Source organism: Mesoplodon bidens, assembly GCF_964165515.1.
Source record: "Mesoplodon bidens genome assembly, chromosome: 7".
Classification (NCBI taxonomy): domain Eukaryota; kingdom Metazoa; phylum Chordata; class Mammalia; order Artiodactyla; family Ziphiidae; genus Mesoplodon; species Mesoplodon bidens.
This window is the reverse complement of record NC_138164.1, coordinates 109,640,759-109,657,359: the sequence shown is the minus strand read 5'-3', so window position 1 is coordinate 109,657,359 and position 16,601 is coordinate 109,640,759. Positions and strand designations below refer to the sequence as shown.

Genomic DNA, 16,601 nt, shown 5'->3' with positions numbered 1-16,601 from the left:
CCCCTTCCGTCTATTGAAAGCCCCAGTCATCCTGAGAAAGCCCCGGAGCACTGGCTTGGCCTTTTCTAACTTTATTGCTCCCGAGGAACAGGAAGAAGGGGGAGGGCGGGGACGCGGCAGTTCACGAGCCGTCCCTCTCCCGCGGTGCTGGCCGGCCGGGTCCTGCCCTCGGGGAGGGGTTCTGGGGGGGCGCGCCTGGGACCCCCCAGCCCACCACGAACACACGCACACACACTCACACGGACTAATAAATACGACCGGGCGGCGCGGCCGCCCAGCCGCCCCTGTCCGTCGGGGCCTGAAGGGCCGCGCGTCCCCTCCTGGTAAAGGGTGACGACGGCCCCTACTGGCCACGAGCGGCATCGGGGAGGGTCCGGTCCTCCGGAGCGCAGGCCCGAAGCGGCGACCGGGCGCGACGGGGAGAAAAGCTTTGGTCTGGACGGACCGGGAGGGGCGAAGACGTCCGGGCCCTCGCGGCCTCAGCTCAGCACACAGCGTTCGCGCCGGCTCAGCTGCCGGCTCAGCTTGCGGCGCCGCTGCTCCAGGCCGCGCTCCAGGCGCTCGTCCTCCTCCAGGGCGCTGGGAGGGAACGGGTTCAAGTCAGCCCCAGCGTCGGGCCCCACAGGCAGGCCGCCCCCGGGGTCCAGACCGAGCACGCCTCCGAGAGCCCCGGCCCCAGCGCATCCCGGCCCCACTCACGTCCGCTCCTTCTGGTCCAGGTTCCGGACCAGCTCGTCACGCTGGTTCACCAGCGACACCAGCTCCTCCAACAGGAGCTGCTCCCGGTGCTGCTGCGCGGCCGTTTTCAGCCAGTCTGAGGGCAGAGGAGGCTGAGGGTCAGGAGGCGCCAGCCCCTGCCCGGTCCTGGTCCCCGGCCTCCAGGGCCCCATCTCCCACCTTCAATGGCCAACATGGCCCGTAGCTCCCGGCTCAGCAGCTCGAACCTCCGCTCCAAGTCCTGCTCTTCGATGCTGGGGGGTGGGGTGCCAGGTCAGGGAGAGAGGAATGGCAGGGAGCGCCCAGGGTTCGGACCGCTCCCTGGCACCCACCCCCGCCCCCGCCCCCTCATCACCAGTTCCCATAGATGGCTGGACCGAGGTCAGAGCTATACCCTAGTCCCGGCTTGGAATCATCTCTTCTGTTTTTGTTTTTTGGGCGGCATGCGGGATCTTAGTTCCCTCAACAGGGATCAAACCCCAGCCCGGCCCGCTGCAGTGGAAGCACAGAGTCCTAACCACTGGACTGCTAAGGAAGTCCCTCTTTTGTTTCAACTGTTCCCCAGCTGCTGGGTGTTTATATTGTCTCCTCCCCTCATCCCACCCCCTTTTTAACAAATAAGAAACAACCCAGAAGGATTATTTAGATGGATATTATTCATAAACAGCAAGTATTAGACTAAAATTATTCTGAAAAATGACCCAAGATGTAAAAGGGAGGCAAAACCACCTCCACCATGCAGGACTATAAAGGCCATGAAGCCGGAGAATTGCTTCTGAGCCCACTCAGGAACCCAGCTCAGCTGTCTCTAAGGCTCAGTGTTCCTTCCTGTAAAGGAACAGGGTCAAACTGGGGCACTCAGCACTGACCTGCCACATTTTTCTTTGGGCCTCGATTTTCTCATTCATAAAAATAGTACCAATTTAAGAAGTATACACTTTATACAGGAAATTAGGGAAAAAATTAAGATGGTTGAGCAATTTCTTAAAAAAAAATTCAGAGGAAGAAGAAAGCAGTGAACAGTTCTAATTAAAGTAGTTAAGATCCCATCTGCTCTGCCAGCCCTGGGTGGGCAGGGGTGGGGCCTGGACAGGGAAGGACCCGCACTCACAGCAGCTGCAGCTGGTCCTGCCTCCGGATGAGAGCGTTCTTCTTGTTGACCAGTGTGAACCACTCCTGGATCAGTACCTCCTCCTGCAGCCTGTTGGCACCTGAATCGGGCCAGGGCAGTCACCAGGCCTGCCACTGACCCCTGTGTCAGCAGCAGGGAGGCTGGGGGCAGGGGGATGGTGTCTGCTCCCTTGTGGCATCTCAGAAACCTGAGCTGTGCGCCTCCAGCAAGCTGCTTCCCGGCCGGGGGCCTCAGGGTGCCCGGCTGTAAATGGGGACGATGACCCCAGCCTTGTCTCCTCCCACTCCTCCCAGGGTCAGAAAGAGCTGCAGGGTGGGGTAGCCGTGGTGGCACGTGCTGGGGTGTGGACTCCAGATGCCCGTCCCACCTGACTCCATGAGGCTCCTCAGCTGCGTCTCCACCTCGGCCGCCCGCCCATCTATCTGCCTCTGTTCCTGCTCCAGGGCCTGTAGCTCTGCGCACACATACTGACTTGTGTCCTGGAACCGTTGCTGGGGTGGAAAGCGGGGGCAAGGGACAGGGTGGGCTGAGCCCAGGCCCTGCCTAGGAAGCCCACCCATCACTCCTCCCACGTTAGCCCTCCTTACCAGCCCGGCCTCCTCCGCTGGGCTTGGGGGTAGCTCCTCTGATGGGGGAGTCCCACCTGTGGAGAGATATCAGGCTAAGGCACCCCCAACTGACACCTGTCCCCAGAAGGTCCCCAGCTCAGGATCTGTGAGCAGCCTGAGTTCAGCTGAGTCGCCACCCCTTCAAAACTACTCACCAGGGGCCTGCTGTGGGGCAGGGCTGGGGTCAGGGCTCACGACTTCCTGTGGAGGAGGAGGCCAGTAAGGGCTTGGACGGGCTCCCCAACAGCCCGGCCTGGGGCCAGCCGGAGCCCCACTCACACAGGGGAGGGGGGGACCTCAGTTCCAGGCCCTGCAGCTTCGAGGTCCTGCATGCACAGAACTCCACCCCCATCCCTTCTGGGGAAGTGCCTCCTAGAGCAAAGGCCTTCACCACCCCTGGCCCTGTGGTCCTGGGCCAGTCCCCTCCCACTGGCTGAGCCTCGCAGTCCTCGTTCCTGGGGCCTCACAGGGCGTGTTTTGTTTTGTTTTGTTTTGTTTGTGGTACGCGGGCCTCTCACTGCTGTGGCCTCTCCCATTGCGGAGCACAGGCTCCGGACGCGCAGGCTCAGCGGCCACGGCTCACGGGCCCAGCCGCTCCGCGGCATGTGGGATCTTCCCGGACCTGGGCACGAACCCGCGTCCCCTGCATCGGCAGGCGGACCCTCAACCACTGCGCCACCAGGGAAGCCCCCTCACAGGGCTTTTGTGAGTCGGGGGTGAAAGGCTGTGAGGGGCCCAGCTGGGGCCTCTCCTTCCCCCTTCTGCCCCCTCCCCCATGAAGCTCCCTCAGGCCACCTCAGACTCTGTCACCTAGTGCTATAGCGTCTCCATCATGGCCAGGGCCCCACACAGTGACACTGAGCTGAGCTGATGTGGCCACCAGTACCTCCACCTCCTGGCCGAACGGGGCACCCTCCCACCTTCTCAGTCCCCACCCCTAGAGAATGCTGTGCTGGCCCAATAACACTTGGAACAGAACAGGCAGCTGCACCTACCAATTTCAGCCTGGAAGGGCAGCGCTGGCCCCTCATGTGCCCCGCCCCTGGCAACTTGCTGGCACTATCAGCCCTGGGGGCCCCCAAGCTTCAGCTCAGCTGATAGCCAGGCCCCCTTGATGGCTCCTGCTCTGGCCACCTTTCCAGGTCACCAGGTGGGGAGAAAGTGTTGAGCCACCCCCACCCTGCAACTCTGAGAGGCAGCCCTGGACGTCCCCTGCTCAGGGGCCCTCCTCTCTGGCCTGGGTAGGTGGCGGCCTCTTCACCAGCCTCCCCACATGCCCTGCCTGCTGACTTCACCCTCAAGCCACAACTGAAGGGTCTCCCTAAACCTTCACCCCCAGTGGTGTCACTCTTCACACCCCCTCTCAGCCCCCAGCCTCGTTGCCACGGCCTGGTGGCAGCTCCAGCCTCAACTCCTACTGCCCGAGTCCCACCCGGATGCCACCCTCCGGCCCCAGTGGTGGACTTTCGCTTCCCCAAATTGTTTCCTCAGCCTGGAGCGGCCTCTGTCTTGGGCAGCTGGACGCCAACTCGACCTTCCTGACCCAGCTCAGCCCCACCCCCTCCAGGGGCCCCTTCACAGGGCTTTCTTCCTCCCTCCCTAACTTTCAGGCCTCCTGAAGCCTCCTCGACTCCCACCCTAGCCCCCAGGGCCTCTCCCGTCACAGCTGTTGGTTACCCCTGTCTCCCTAAGCAGCAGCAGCCCCTGCAGACAGGTTGGGGTCCAGAGAATGCACTCAGGGCGCACCGGTTAACTGTAATGGCTGATATGCATTAAGCATCTATTTGTGTGTTGGGTGCTGTACGTGCATCGACTCATTTCGTTTTCCCAAGAACACTGTGAGGCGGGGAAGGTTACCATCCCTACTTTACAGATGAGGAAACAGAGGATCAGAAATGACACTCAAACAGGGCCCGGCCCAGGCCTAGGGCTGTCTAATCCAAAAGTTTGTTCCCAAGCTTGGCCACCAATTTGCTGTTTGCCTCTGGCCCAGTCACACCCACTGGGCCTGTGTCCTTGTATGTAAAGGACATACAAGCCCCTTGGGGTTGCAGGGCTCCAGAAAGACATCTGGGGAAAAACACAGTCCCCCCTTTTAAAAAAAAATTTTTTTTAATAGAGTACAATCAGGTTGGGGTACCCCTCTTTTTTGTTGTTTGCTTGTTTGTTTGTTTTGGCTGCACCGTGCGGTATGTGGGATCTTAGTTCCCTGATCAGGGATCGAACCCGGGCCCCCTGCAGTGGAAGTGCAGATTCTTAACCACTGGACCGCCAGGGAAGTCCCTCACAGTTCCCCTCTTTTGACAACACCCTGCAGGAGTACCTCAATGCCATTTTGCAAAAAACTTTCATGTCTTTACTTCTCATCCTCAGGAAAAGAGCACAGAGAGATTAAGTGGCTCATCCAAGGTCACACAGCCAGTTCATAGTGCTGGGCCCAGTAGAGGGCGCCATTTTAGAGTTCAGTGTCAGAACCGGGGTTCACACCAGTATTAGCTCCCTTTACCTTTTCATATCCCTGAGCCTCAACATTCCCACTTGCAAAAGGGGGTAACTGTTCCTTCCTAGAAGGAGCAGTTGCTGAGGGGTTGAGGGGGCAGACCAGGCATAAAGCAAGTGCTCAACCAATAGGGCAGGCGGATGCAGGAGAGTGGAGAAACCCCAACCTCAGCAGCAACTAAGCTTACTCATGGCAGCCTTGATGGGAATTCCAACGCTTCCTCATGTCTGACCCAAATTCCCCTTTCTACACCCTCATGTGTGGCCCCTCCTCCAGGAAGCCTTGCTGGGCCACACCAGAGGCACCCTGCCCTCCTCATGGCATTGCTTCAGCCCTGCCCCAGCTTCAAGGTGACTGACCTCATCCCATCCAGGTCTCTGGGAGCTCGCAAAGCCAGGGGCAGGCCCTACCTCCTCCTACTGTATGCATGGGGAATGGGGGATGGGAGTGGCCAATGAGGAAGCATCCCCTCCAGCCCCATGGGTCATATATCTCCTGTGGGACAAGGGTTGGTGGGGGGCCTGGTTTGGAAGGACCAGACGCTGGGACTTGGGCCCAGAAAGATGGAGCCTGCTGTTTTAAGATATAAAAAGCCACTGAGACACATTAAGGTGGCTTTGGCCAGAGGCCAACACAGGCCAGGATAGCACAGCTCCTATGGGTGCCTCTGATGCCCTTCCTGTTTCTCATTCATAGGCTCAATGCTGCACCTCTGACCCTGCACTCAGGGGTCCTGCTCTCCAGGACAGCCTCATCACCGCCTGCGGACCTTAAGGGAGGTGACTGGCAGCTCCCTAAGTGAGACCTGAGCTTTCCTGCTGCCACAGTTTTACTTGTGAGGTCCCACCTCTTGAGAACCAGCCCTCCGATTCTTCACCTGGGAAAAGCTGCCCATCTTATCAGCCTGGCTCAAGTGGCTGCTTCTTCCAAAAAGCCTCTCCCACTTTATTCCCTCTTTTCCTTAGAACTTAGGGGTCATCCCTGGGCAGCTGAAGGCTTGAAGCAGCCTGACAGAGCTGCCCCTGCTGTCCAGGACGGTGCTGCTGGAAAGCCCATGGCCGGGACTTCAGTGGCTGTGAGTCCTTGAGCAAATCCCTGCCCTCTCTGGAACCATCATCTCCTCTTCAGTGTATTGACCATGAGACACCCTGGGAGGCTGACCTGAGACCTGCAAGGGATGGGGGAACATGGGCACCCAGCAGAGTCTCCCATCTCCAACTTTCCATTATCAGAGAAGAGAGGAAACTGGTTTCCAGTGTCTGGAGTTAAGGATCCAAGTCAGAGTATCTTGGGGTTGGAAGGCCCTGGAGAGCTCCCTTGAGTATAGAAACCCTGTTCCCAGCTTACAGGAAAGTGGTGGCTGCCGGTAGACCCCGCGCCACCAGCAGGGAAAGAAACGCCCCAACCCACTTTACAGTCCATAAAGAGCGCTGATTACACGGAACCTTCTGGGAACTTCCTGCTGCAGCTTGATTCCACTAACTGGTTGCCGAGCACTAGCCTGCATCCCAAGGCTGACAGCAAAAGCCAGCGGCAGGACTTCCCTGGTGGCACAGTGGTTAAGAATCCGCCTGCCAACGTAGGGCACACAGGTTCGAGCCCAGGTCCGGGAAGATCCCACATGCCACGTAGCAACTAAGCCCACAAGCCACAACTACTGAAGCCCGTGCTCCGCAGCAAGAGAAGCCACCGCAGTGAGAAGCCCGCGCCCTGCTCCCACGCGCAGCAACAAAGACCCAACGCAGCCAAAAATAAATAAATAGATAAATTCATTAAAAAAAAAAAAATTGGCGCCGGGCCGCCGGCCTGGGCACTGGCGCCCCCGCTGAGAGGAGTTGGCGGGGCTACCTCCTCCTCGAGAGGGACTTCCACAGCACCGGTGCCTCAAATCAGACGCCTCCCCGCATCTTGCAGAGGCCGGCTGCCCTGGACCCACCGCCCCCCCGCCCCGCGTCAGCCCTGCCTTTGGGGCGTCAGCCCTGCCTTTGGGGCTCCTCAAGACCCGCCCCTGCTCCCCCGACCCCCGCGCCGCTGGAGGGCACTCACCGCCGCCGCTCCAGCAGCTCCCCCGGCTCCCGCGTCCGGGTCGTCCCCGGAGAAGGAGCTGCTGTTCCGCAGCCGCGAGCGCCTCTTCTTCAGCAGGTCAGCGTCGCGCACGTGGGAGAAGGAGCCGTGCGCGCGGGGCGGGGGCACGGGCCCGGCCTCCGCGTTGACCGACGGCCGCCGCAGCCTCACGCCGCCCGCGGCGCCCGGCGCCTCCATCCCGTTCACCAGCCCCTCTGTCGGGGGCACGGACGCCCGGGCTCCAGGGCCGTCGGCTGGGGCCTCCGCGGAGCGCGCCTCCTGGGCGGCCTCGGCCCCGCGGTCCTTGGAGGCCGCCTCGGGGGCCGTCCCGTCCGCGCGGGTCGCGGCCTCCTGGGGCTCCTGGGGCGCCTCGGCCCAGTGCTCGCGCAGCCGCTGCGCCAGGCCGCCGGCGTCCAGTTCGTCGGGCGGGCTCGACTGGGCGCTGGCCACGCGGTACGTGCCGGCGCCGCCGTCGCCCTCCAGCTGCACCAGCTGCAGCTCCTGCCCCGTGCAGAAGGCGCGGATCTGGCACAGGTACGTCATGACGATGAGCTTGTCGGGCACCGACAGCAGCACCATGTCCGCCGGCTCCAGAAGCCTCGACACGCCCAGGGCCGCGAAGCCATCAAAGGCCTAGGGACGGTGCGTTCGTTCGGGTCAGCGGCGACGGGTCAGCAAGCGACGCTGCCGTCCCGCCCCGGAACGATGAGGAGGTCCCTGCGACTGGCACGCCTGGGTTTGCCAACAACGCCTTCACCTTCCTATTGGGGGAAATCTCGCAACATGGCCCTCCCCTGTGTTACCCAGCAACTGCACACCAAACGGGGTGGTTTTGGGAAAAACCATCTGGTGGAAATATGCTTAAAAAAACCAAAGCTAATCTCAGGAAAACGAAAAATTTCAAGACCAAAAGGGAACTAAGTGGCAGAACTTCCAAAAGCCACAGCGGGGGCCATGAAGCCCACAGATTCCTCTCCTACACACAGACAGACAAGGAACCCAAATCTTAGCTTAGGCCTGGCTCTGGATGCTCCTTCCCTCCAGGCACCACTCCCACCCCAGTCTCACCTGCTTGTTGTTCTGTTTGATGCTGAGTGGGTCCAGGGAGGCAAAGTCGCTGCAGAGAGAGCGCTGATCAGAGGCTGGATTCACACCACCCTCCCCTCCTGGCAGCCTCCCCCATTCATTTCCACTCCCTCTGGCAGCTCACATCTTGTCCGGGTAGAATCGGTGCAGGATGGCACAGAAGGCCAAGCCATTGCGCCAGGATGTCGTGAAGTTGGTGATGCAGACGCCACGGTAGCCGGTGGTGACTTCCTGGCACCACTCCAGCAGGGACTGACTGAAGCTGACCGGGGCGGGTGGTGCCTGGGGACACAGGGATGGGCTTAGGGAATGTGGACGTGGGACTTGTGCCCTCTGCCCCTTGGGCACAAAACAGCTCCAGCTCTGGGTTTGCAGGAGTCACCAAGGACCACTGGCCAGGGCCTTAGGGTCAGGCAAAAGGGTTTCCAGCTCCAGTGTTATCTACCAAGGTCCCCTAAAAGGTCAGTGGTCCCCAGGCAATATCAGAGGCCACCAGCAGCCACACCTCAAGGTCAGCCCAGAAAATCAGCTTTAGGGGTGTCCCGCTCCATGCAACCCAGGGAAGACAGGGCGGGGGAGCCAGGGCACCCTGAGAGAGGAGGGGGTGAGGGGCTCCTTGAAGCTGAGCCCCTGTCCCACCCCACCCCAGTTGGCCAGGTGGGTCCATGCAGAGCCGCCATTAGCTCAGCCCAGGTTAGTGGGAAGCAGCAGACTGGGCCCTCGGCGGCCCCCATCCCTACCTGGCTGCCCGGCAGCCTCCTGTCCTCTTCAGGCTCCTCTGGGGAAGAGGCCCCCGAGGGCCTGGGCAGCCCAGCCCCTGCCCCACTGGCCACCTGCGCCTCAATCAGGCTGGCCTCTGGGAGGTTTCCCTCAGCTTCTTTTCCCTTCTCGGTTCCTGAGACCCCAGCCTCTGCTTCCTGGGCCTCAAAAATACCAGATTGGTTCTCTGAAGCCCCTGAAACCTCCGTCTCTGCTTCCTCGGCCCCCCAAACCCCAGGCATGGCCTCTGAAACCCCCCAAATCCCAGCCTCCACCTCCTGGCCCCTCAAAACTGTAGTTTCTGCCTCTGCTCCCTGGGACACTAAAATTCCATGCTTTATGACTGGGGCCCCTAAAGCCTCATATTTGAGGGTCTCCCAGAGTCCAGTCTCTGCCTTCTGGACCCCAGAAGTCTGAGCCTTTGCCTTCTCAGCCTCTAAAACTGTAGTTTCTGTCTGTTGAGTCCCCAGACCCTGAGCCTCTGCCATTCTAGCCTCTGGCCCTGAGAACTGTGAATCTTCCACCTCTGTCTCCTGGGTCCCCAATGTCTCAGTCTCTGTCCCTGGGGCCCCTGAACCCCCTACCTCTGTCTCCTGCATCCCTGTTATTTTAGATTTTGTCTCTGAGACCCCTGAACACCCCATCTCTGTCTCCTGGGCCCCCAATATTTCAGATTCCGTTATCTCAGCTTCTATCTTCAGTACCCGTGAACCCCCAGATATCTCCTGGAACCGTAGTATCTCAATCTCTGACATCCTAGTCTTTGTCCCCAGAACTCCTGTACCCACAGCCTCTGTTTCCTGGGTCCCCAGTACCTCACACTCTTCCATCCCGGCCTCTGCCCCTGGGGCCCCTAAAACCCTCACTTCTGTTTTCTGGGTCCCTAGTTCCTCAGACTCTGCCATCTCAGCAGCCTCTGACTCCAGGACCCCTGATCTCACTGCGTCTGTCTCCTGGGTCCCCAGTATCTCCACTTCTGCTGTCTCAGTCTCTATCTCGGGGAACCCTGACCCACCCACTTCTGTCTCCTGGGTCCCCAATAACTCTGATTCTGTCACCGCAGCTTCTGTTCCCAGGACCCTCAAATCCCCAGTTTCTACTTCCCAGACCCTCATATCCCTGGACATCACCCCCTGGTCAGCTGCTGGTGGGGTCCCCTGGTACTGGCTCACCTGGGGCCTGGCGCTTGCTGCTCCAGCAGAGGGGCCCTGCTCCAGGCCTGTCCCCCCAACACCAGGGGCTCCACCCCTCACCTCTGCACCCTCTCTCTCCTGGCCCTCAGCAGCCCTGGCCCCCTTGAGGTCACTGAGATGCCTGGATTGCCCTGCTGGCTCTGCTGGGGGTGGGCTCAGGATGGTGGGAGCCTCTTCCCTGGTCCTGACCCCTGTCCTCCCCTGAGAGCCCCTTGGAGGAGCCTCAGGAGTTCCCTTGAATCTTGCCTCAGATGTCACCCCTGTAGCCTCTGGTCCCTTAGTGTCCACGTGTCTCACCTTTGACCTCTGCTCAGCATCCACCTGACCAACTTCTAAACTCTCTTCAGCCTCCCCAGCTCTGACCTCTGACCTCTTACTGTTCACCTCTCTGACTCCTGACCCGTGCTCAGTGTCCACCCCACTAGCCTCTGGCCTGTCCCCAATGCCCCCCTCCTCAACCTTGGGTTTCTGCCCTTCCAAAGAGTTGCTGGAATCTCTGTCCCCAGTGCCTGGGCCCAGCCCGGTTCCCTGGGCCTCTGTCCCTTTCTGAGGGCTTGCCCAGGCCTGGGTCTCCACAGCAGAATTCACGCCTGCTGGGGGAGCCCCTGAGGCGTTGGGGGCCTCATCTCCCCCTTGGGGGACTGGGGGCCAGGGGGCGTCAGAGCCTTTCCGGAGCCGAGGGGCCGGGCTGGGGGCCGCGTCCTGGCCTGGCTGTCTTGAGGACCTGAGGAGAGAGCAGGAGGGTGTGTTGCAGGGGCTCGTTTGGCCCCCCGCTCTCAGCGCCCAACCCCCTCAGATTGCTGGGACCCTGGAAAGGCAGGTTGGCAAGGGGTGTGCAACTTCTTAAGAGTAGACAGGGGAGGGGGGGCTGGGGCTGACTCCAAAGCTCACCTTGTCTCTGGTGGGGTTCCGGGGGGCCTTGGGGCCTTGGGCCCCACCTGGCCCCCTGCTCCAGGAGCTGGTTCTGACCCCTGGCCCCGGCAAGCCCTGGCTGGGGGCACAGGGGCACTCACAGGGGCTGGGCTGGTATCCTCGGCACTAGAAGGGCTGGCAGCTGGGGGGAAGGAAGTGGGATGCTGAGGCCTGGGCCCTGTGACTGGAGGTCCAGTCTCCACCGTCCCAACCCCAGCCTGGGCCTCACCTGCCTGCTGGGGCCGAAATCGGCCCTCTTCCTCCTCCTCACAGAGTGTCTTCAGCTCCCGAGAAGTATCTGGGGGCGGGGCGTTGGGGGCAGGGTCAGCCCAGGGAAGGGCCCTGCAGGTCTGACCCCCTCCCCACAACTAGAATGCTGGGCCTACCTGGGAAACGCCCCAGCCTACGAGAAGAGACAGGCCCACAGGTGCAGAGGAAAAGAGAGATGGGACCGACGAGGACAGATGGAAAAAAAAAGCCTTAACAAGCAAAAGGTGGGGACGAGGTTGGGTAGTGAGGGGTGGCGAGCCTGGACTGCAGCCCCTCTCTGCGCTTTTGGCCCAGCGTAAAAAGGACCCGGGGCAGGTACGTGGGCAGGCACGAACTCAGGGGTGAGGAGAGGGCCAGGGGCACAGGGAGGTACTGGAAACCCATTCTGCAGGACAATCAGGGCTGCTGGGCAGGTTGGGACCACCTGGCAATAGTGCGCTCCGACCACTGGGCGTGCACAAGCTGGCCCTGCCCCAACACAGCAAGTGGATTTTGGTCCGGGTCATCCTCCACCCTCCCTAGGTCTTGGTGATCTCAATCCACAGCTGTGAGCCCACCTGGCTGGAGGACACGAGCCCGCGCCTCCGGGCCCCCTGGACCATTAGCCTCCTCGTCACTCTCAGCAAAGTCTTCCAAGTTGCCCACGTCACTAGGCTTCATGCTCATGAGGCTCGCAAGACTCTGCATGTCATCATCCCTGGGGGTCAGAGATCAGGGGTGAGGGCTACGGTCAGAGGTTATAGACTAGGGCCCAGGAGGGCAGTTGGACACTCACGTGGCACGGCCCTCCCGCAGCAGCACCCCAGAGAGAGTGAGGCTCAGCTCGGCCTGCACCACCTTCACTGACTTGGGCTTCAGCCGCAGCCGCAGTGAGGCTTGGGCAGGCACAGGCCCTGCATGGCGGGCCAGGTCCACCTCAGCCGTGGCCAGCACCTTCCGCTGCCCCTTGGACTCCTGGGGGCAGGAAGAAGGAGCATCAGTGCTGCCCCAGAGTCCCCGAGACCCCAGGCTCCAGCCCGTCCCAGCCACTCACATTCTCAATAACAAACGTCCACTCTTTGGCCTCATACTGGTCCACGTGTGGGTCCTGGGAAAAGGGGGCACCGGTGAGTACAGAGCCTGCTGCGGTGGGGACAGGGCAGGGAGAAGAGCCTGTGCTGGCTCAGGAGGTGATTGTGTGGGGCCTTCACACATGTTGAGCCCTCCTGGCATGTATGCTCCCCGGCTTCTCCTGATCCCAGCTCTCTTCGTGTGGCGGCTAAATGCTACCTCCTCCAAGGAGACCTCCTGGGCCACTCACACTGAATAGGCCCCCTGACATGATTCTTGGTCTCACCCCTCTGTTCTTTTCTATTTGGATGGATAATGCACCAGGGGCCTCCTGTGGCTGCCCAGGGTTGCTATCACCAGCTCATTCCCATCTGTGCAGGAGGGCTAGAGACTCACCCTGTATAAGGTCACAGAGATGTCCACATTCTCAGGTACCATCCACACCACGGTGCCCCGGTATGGGTTCTGGATGCCCGGCTGCCAGCTGTGGGCCTACAATGAGCAGTCTGAGTCCTCCCCGCAATCCTAACTCTCCCCCTCACCCCTTGCCCTTATCTCCAACCTTGACCCCATCTTTCTCTCCCTTCTATGGATTCTGATCTGAACCTGAACCTGACTCCACTCACCCATCAGCCCTGACCCACTTACCCCACCCCACCCCAATTGGCGCCACCCCCAACCTGGACCCCCAGTTGACATCCTCCCTCACCTTGGAGCAGATGCGTCGGTTCCGCCGGGTCCACACTACCACCAGCTTATCCGGTTGCCTGGGAGGCGGAGCGGGGAGAGGGGGCTACTCAGTCAGGCCCACCCGGCCGTTCTATCTCCTCCAGTCTCCCTTCTGCCCACATCCCCCTCCCCCAGGACAGGGCCCAGACAGCCCCTTATCTGGGGCCACAGGGAGCAGGGTGGGGCTGCTGAGGCAGGGTGAGGCCTGGGCCAGAGGGCAAAGGCCTGTGGGTCAGCAGGAAGTATGAAGAAAGTCATACAGAGAGACAGGCACACACAGAGACAGACAGACACACAACAAGTACCCTGCAAGAAACACAGACTCAAAGACACAGAGAGACAGACTCAGAGTAAAAGAAGTCCATTCACTCACAAATATTTGTAGAGTGCATACTATTACCCCAGCCCAATTTGGGGGCAGAGCCAAGCAAAGGAGAGGCAAGACCCTCTGGGGCAGGGAATGGGTCATGTGAGGAGGGTCTGGAGAAGGCAGGCTCCAGGCAGAGAGGATGGCAAGTGCCAGGGTCCCAGGACGGAGGTAGGTGTAAGGTCGGGAGGGGAGGGCAGAGGTTGGGAAGTAGGCAGAGAGGCATAGGGTCAGCTTGTCATTCGATACCCTCCCAGGACCTTCCATGCCCAGCCCTTTGCTTTGCAGGGCCCCCGATTCCTGCAAGGGGCACCAGGGAAGACTTCTAGAAGGAGGCATCTAAGCCGAAACAGCATATGCCAGGGCAGACTCAGAGGAGAGGCAGAGATGTGGGGAGACAGAGACAAAGTGAGAGGAGAGTGTCAGCTGCTCGGGGCCGAGTCCCAGACACGTGGCTGGGCCTGGAAGGGAGGGGGCCCCTTTGTGTTGGAGGGGTCAACTGCTGCCCAGGAGGGTGGGGATGGTTGGAGGATCATCAGGCAGATGGCAACATAAGAGCCCCTCCTTGCCTGTACCCTGTCCCTTGCCAGGACGCTCAGGTTCACCCAGCTCATTGCCCCTCTGGAGGCTGAGCCAGGATAACTGGCTCTCCTGTCAGCCCCTGAGGATGATGAGACCCAGAGAGGTTAGGGGCCAGGCAAGGGCACACAGCTGAGCCTAGAGCCCTCCAGCCTGGAGCCAAGTGCCTCTCCTGGACCCCAAACTGCAGGCGATGGCTAAGGGCAGCCATGGGGACTTCCCAGAAAGGGGAAGAAGACAGTGAGAGCCTAGGGAGGGCGGGGCCTGGCTAGGCAGCCTGACTCAGGCTGGGCACACCCTCCTGGGGAGCTGTGACCTGGGCAGAGGCAGCTTCCTAGCTGGGGCTCCAGGCAAAAAAGCCCAGGAGGCCCTGCCCGCCGCCTCTGACTCAAGACACGTTGACCCTGCCCACACCCTCAGCCAGCTCTCCGGACCGTGCCGGGCGTCCCCCTGTCTTCACCCAGGATGCTGGGGCCAGAGTTCAAGTCCCAGCCCCGTGCTGTGTTAGCCCAGCCAGCCCGTCCTTTCTGGGCCTTGCGGAGTGGTGTGAACCACCCTCTGGCTGGCCCAGTCAACATCAGGGATATGGCAGCTGCCCAAAGGGCCCCAGGCCTCCTGCTCACTCCCCTCCCTTTGGACCCCCGGCCCCTTCCTGTGCTTTCACTTGGGAGCCTAAATTTAGCCCCGCCTGGCGGCTGAGGCCCCCGCAGCTGTGCCCTAATCCAGCCAAGGGAAGCTGACACTAGCAAGCACGTATATTTAGGGTGTGACGCAGGGGCCCAGGCAGCTGCGGGTGGGGGAATGTGAATGAGATGCCCCGGGTCCTTTGGCAGCCTGAGCTGGGGGGTCCTGCACCCCCTTACCTCTCCCCCAACCCCACTACCTTGCCCTCCCCAGGCTCTCTCCTCCACGACCCACAACCTCCTAAGTCCTCAGGCCCTTTTAAGCTGCTCCCCGCCTCCCTCCTCATCCGTCCCAGTGCTCAGTTTCCCCTTTTAAGGATATTGTGGAGACGGATCCAGCCTCCCAGCGCCCACTCCGGCTGAAGGGGCGGGTGGTTCCTCTGGTTCAACAAATAGGCAGCGGAGGAAGGGGTGGACTAGGGCCATGGTGTTTGCTGTCCCAGCCCCTCCACCCGAAGACCGGCAGAACTTGCTCCCTTTTCTGATGCCACCTTGAACCATCCCTCTGGCCAAAACCAGGAGGCTTCCCTTCCCCCAGCCCTGAGTGCAGTTGAGGCAAGTGTGGGCCCAGACAGATTCTCAGGCCTGCAAGTCCTGACCTCCACTCCCCAAAGGCTGCCCACACCCTCAACTCTGGGGATGTCACAAGCTGCAATGGCACTTCTCTGTGCCTGGGTCACCAGGGCCTAAGCTGGGGTAGGCGGCCTCTTTGGTCACTGGACTGGGGGCAGGGTTCTCAGGCCCCCAAGGCCGGATGGGGTCCCAGCCAGTCTGGGGAGTCCCCCAGGCCTCCCTCCCACTCACCATTTCTTGGTGCACTCCACCACCAGCTCGTGGTAACAGGCCACAAACTGGAACTTGGCGGCCCGCTTGCCCACGCGCTGCAAGCGCTTCCACACCGAGGTCATGGCCCTGCCGCCTCCGTCGCCCGTTCCTCAGACCCGGGGCTCCCGCTGGCCCGCGATCGCTAGCCTGGCCCAGGTCCCCATGGCCTCCGGGCTCCTATCGGCGCCGCCCGCCCCGTCCGTGGGGAGGGGTCCGAGGCGCGGGACCCGGGGCCGCTCTTGCCGCCGCCGCCACTGGGGCCCGCTGGGTGGTCTGGCTGCGTCGGCGGGGTCGTCTGGGGCGCGTCGTGTCGCTTGAGCGCTGAGCGGCAAGCGCGCCGTTTCCTGGAGCTGCACCCCCGTCGGAAGGCGGGCGGGGCTCCGGCGGGGGGCGGGGGCCGGGGCGGGGGCGGGGCGGCCCGGCTTCCGGGGCCTCGCGCGGGAGGGAGAGCGAGGGGCGAGGGGGGCGCCTGAACCGCAGCGCCCGCTTGTTGTGCGCCGAGGCGGTGTGGAGGCGCGGGCCGGGTAGGGGGCGCGCGGGCCGGGGCAGGGAGCCACCAGCAATTGGTGCCGCCCTCGCGAGCGTGGCCCCGGCCGCCTCCCTTCCTGACCGCAGCCCTGGGAGGTGCGTACTGGTGGCCCCATTTCACAGGCTGGGGAAAGAGAGACCCAGAAAGGAGAAGAAACGTGAAGGATCACAGTGCGCTGAGCCAGAGCCAACTGGCCTCAACACTGGGGAGAGGCAGACTCCTGCTGCCACCCACGTATTAACCAGAGCAGGAAGGAGCAGGGTCAGGGGCCAACCCGGGTGGGCCTACCTGTGGGCAGCACCCACTTGCCAGTTTCAGAACCTGACTCTCCAGCTGTCAGGTGGGAAGGTAGTCCCAACATCCCACAAGCAGATGACTGACAACAAGCGTGTGACCTTGGGCAAAGCACTAACGCTCTGAGCCTCAGTTTTCACCTCAGTGAAATAGGGATAATTATAGTTCCATCTTTTACAACATCATTGAGAATGAAACCTTGGAAAGCATTTAGTGTAGAACCTGGCTGATTTTGCCGGCGTTATTAAATGAAATCCGTTATCATGGACGGGAAAGAGTGTGTGTTTACTCTCCCTCCCCTGGG

At 61.3% G+C, this 16,601-nt stretch overlaps 1 protein-coding gene across 8 annotated transcripts; it reads right to left on the bottom strand.

The window, feature by feature from the left end:
* Window positions 1-55: 55 nt before the first annotated feature.
* Window positions 56-15,975, bottom strand: EHBP1L1 (EH domain binding protein 1 like 1). 8 transcript variants are annotated; one of them, XM_081239534.1, is made up of 20 exons: window positions 15,454-15,973; window positions 13,001-13,058; window positions 12,688-12,783; window positions 12,275-12,328; window positions 12,017-12,195; window positions 11,799-11,938; window positions 11,201-11,269; window positions 10,951-11,113; window positions 10,039-10,783; window positions 8,848-9,030; window positions 8,232-8,389; window positions 8,090-8,138; window positions 7,004-7,654; window positions 2,613-2,658; window positions 2,437-2,492; window positions 2,217-2,340; window positions 1,829-1,928; window positions 898-971; window positions 700-814; window positions 56-579 (listed from the first exon to the last, which is right to left on the bottom strand). In XM_081239534.1, exons 1-20 carry the CDS (start codon window positions 15,555-15,557, stop codon window positions 480-482), a joined length of 3,264 nt encoding a protein of 1,087 aa, XP_081095660.1. In that variant the 5' UTR covers window positions 15,558-15,973; the 3' UTR covers window positions 56-479. The 8 variants fall into 8 exon arrangements, with proteins under 8 accessions (XP_081095660.1, XP_081095661.1, XP_081095662.1 ...); XM_081239535.1 differs by having other exon boundaries at window positions 8,848-9,024; XM_081239536.1 differs by having other exon boundaries at window positions 10,519-10,783; window positions 15,454-15,972.
* Between the last annotated feature and the right edge of the window lie 626 nt (window positions 15,976-16,601).

Coding starts and splice junctions, on each gene's coding strand:
- EHBP1L1 (XM_081239533.1), bottom strand. CDS start 15,557: ATGACCTCGGTGTGGAAGCGCTTGCAGCGCGTGGGCAAGCGGGCCGCC. Junction 12,784..13,000: donor ACCGACGCATCTGCTCCAAG/GTGAGGGAGGAT, acceptor TGCTCATTGTAG/GCCCACAGCTGGCAGCCGGG. Junction 2,659..7,003: donor GAGCTGCTGGAGCGGCGGCG/GTGAGTGCCCTC, acceptor CCTCCTCCACAG/GAAGTCGTGAGCCCTGACCC.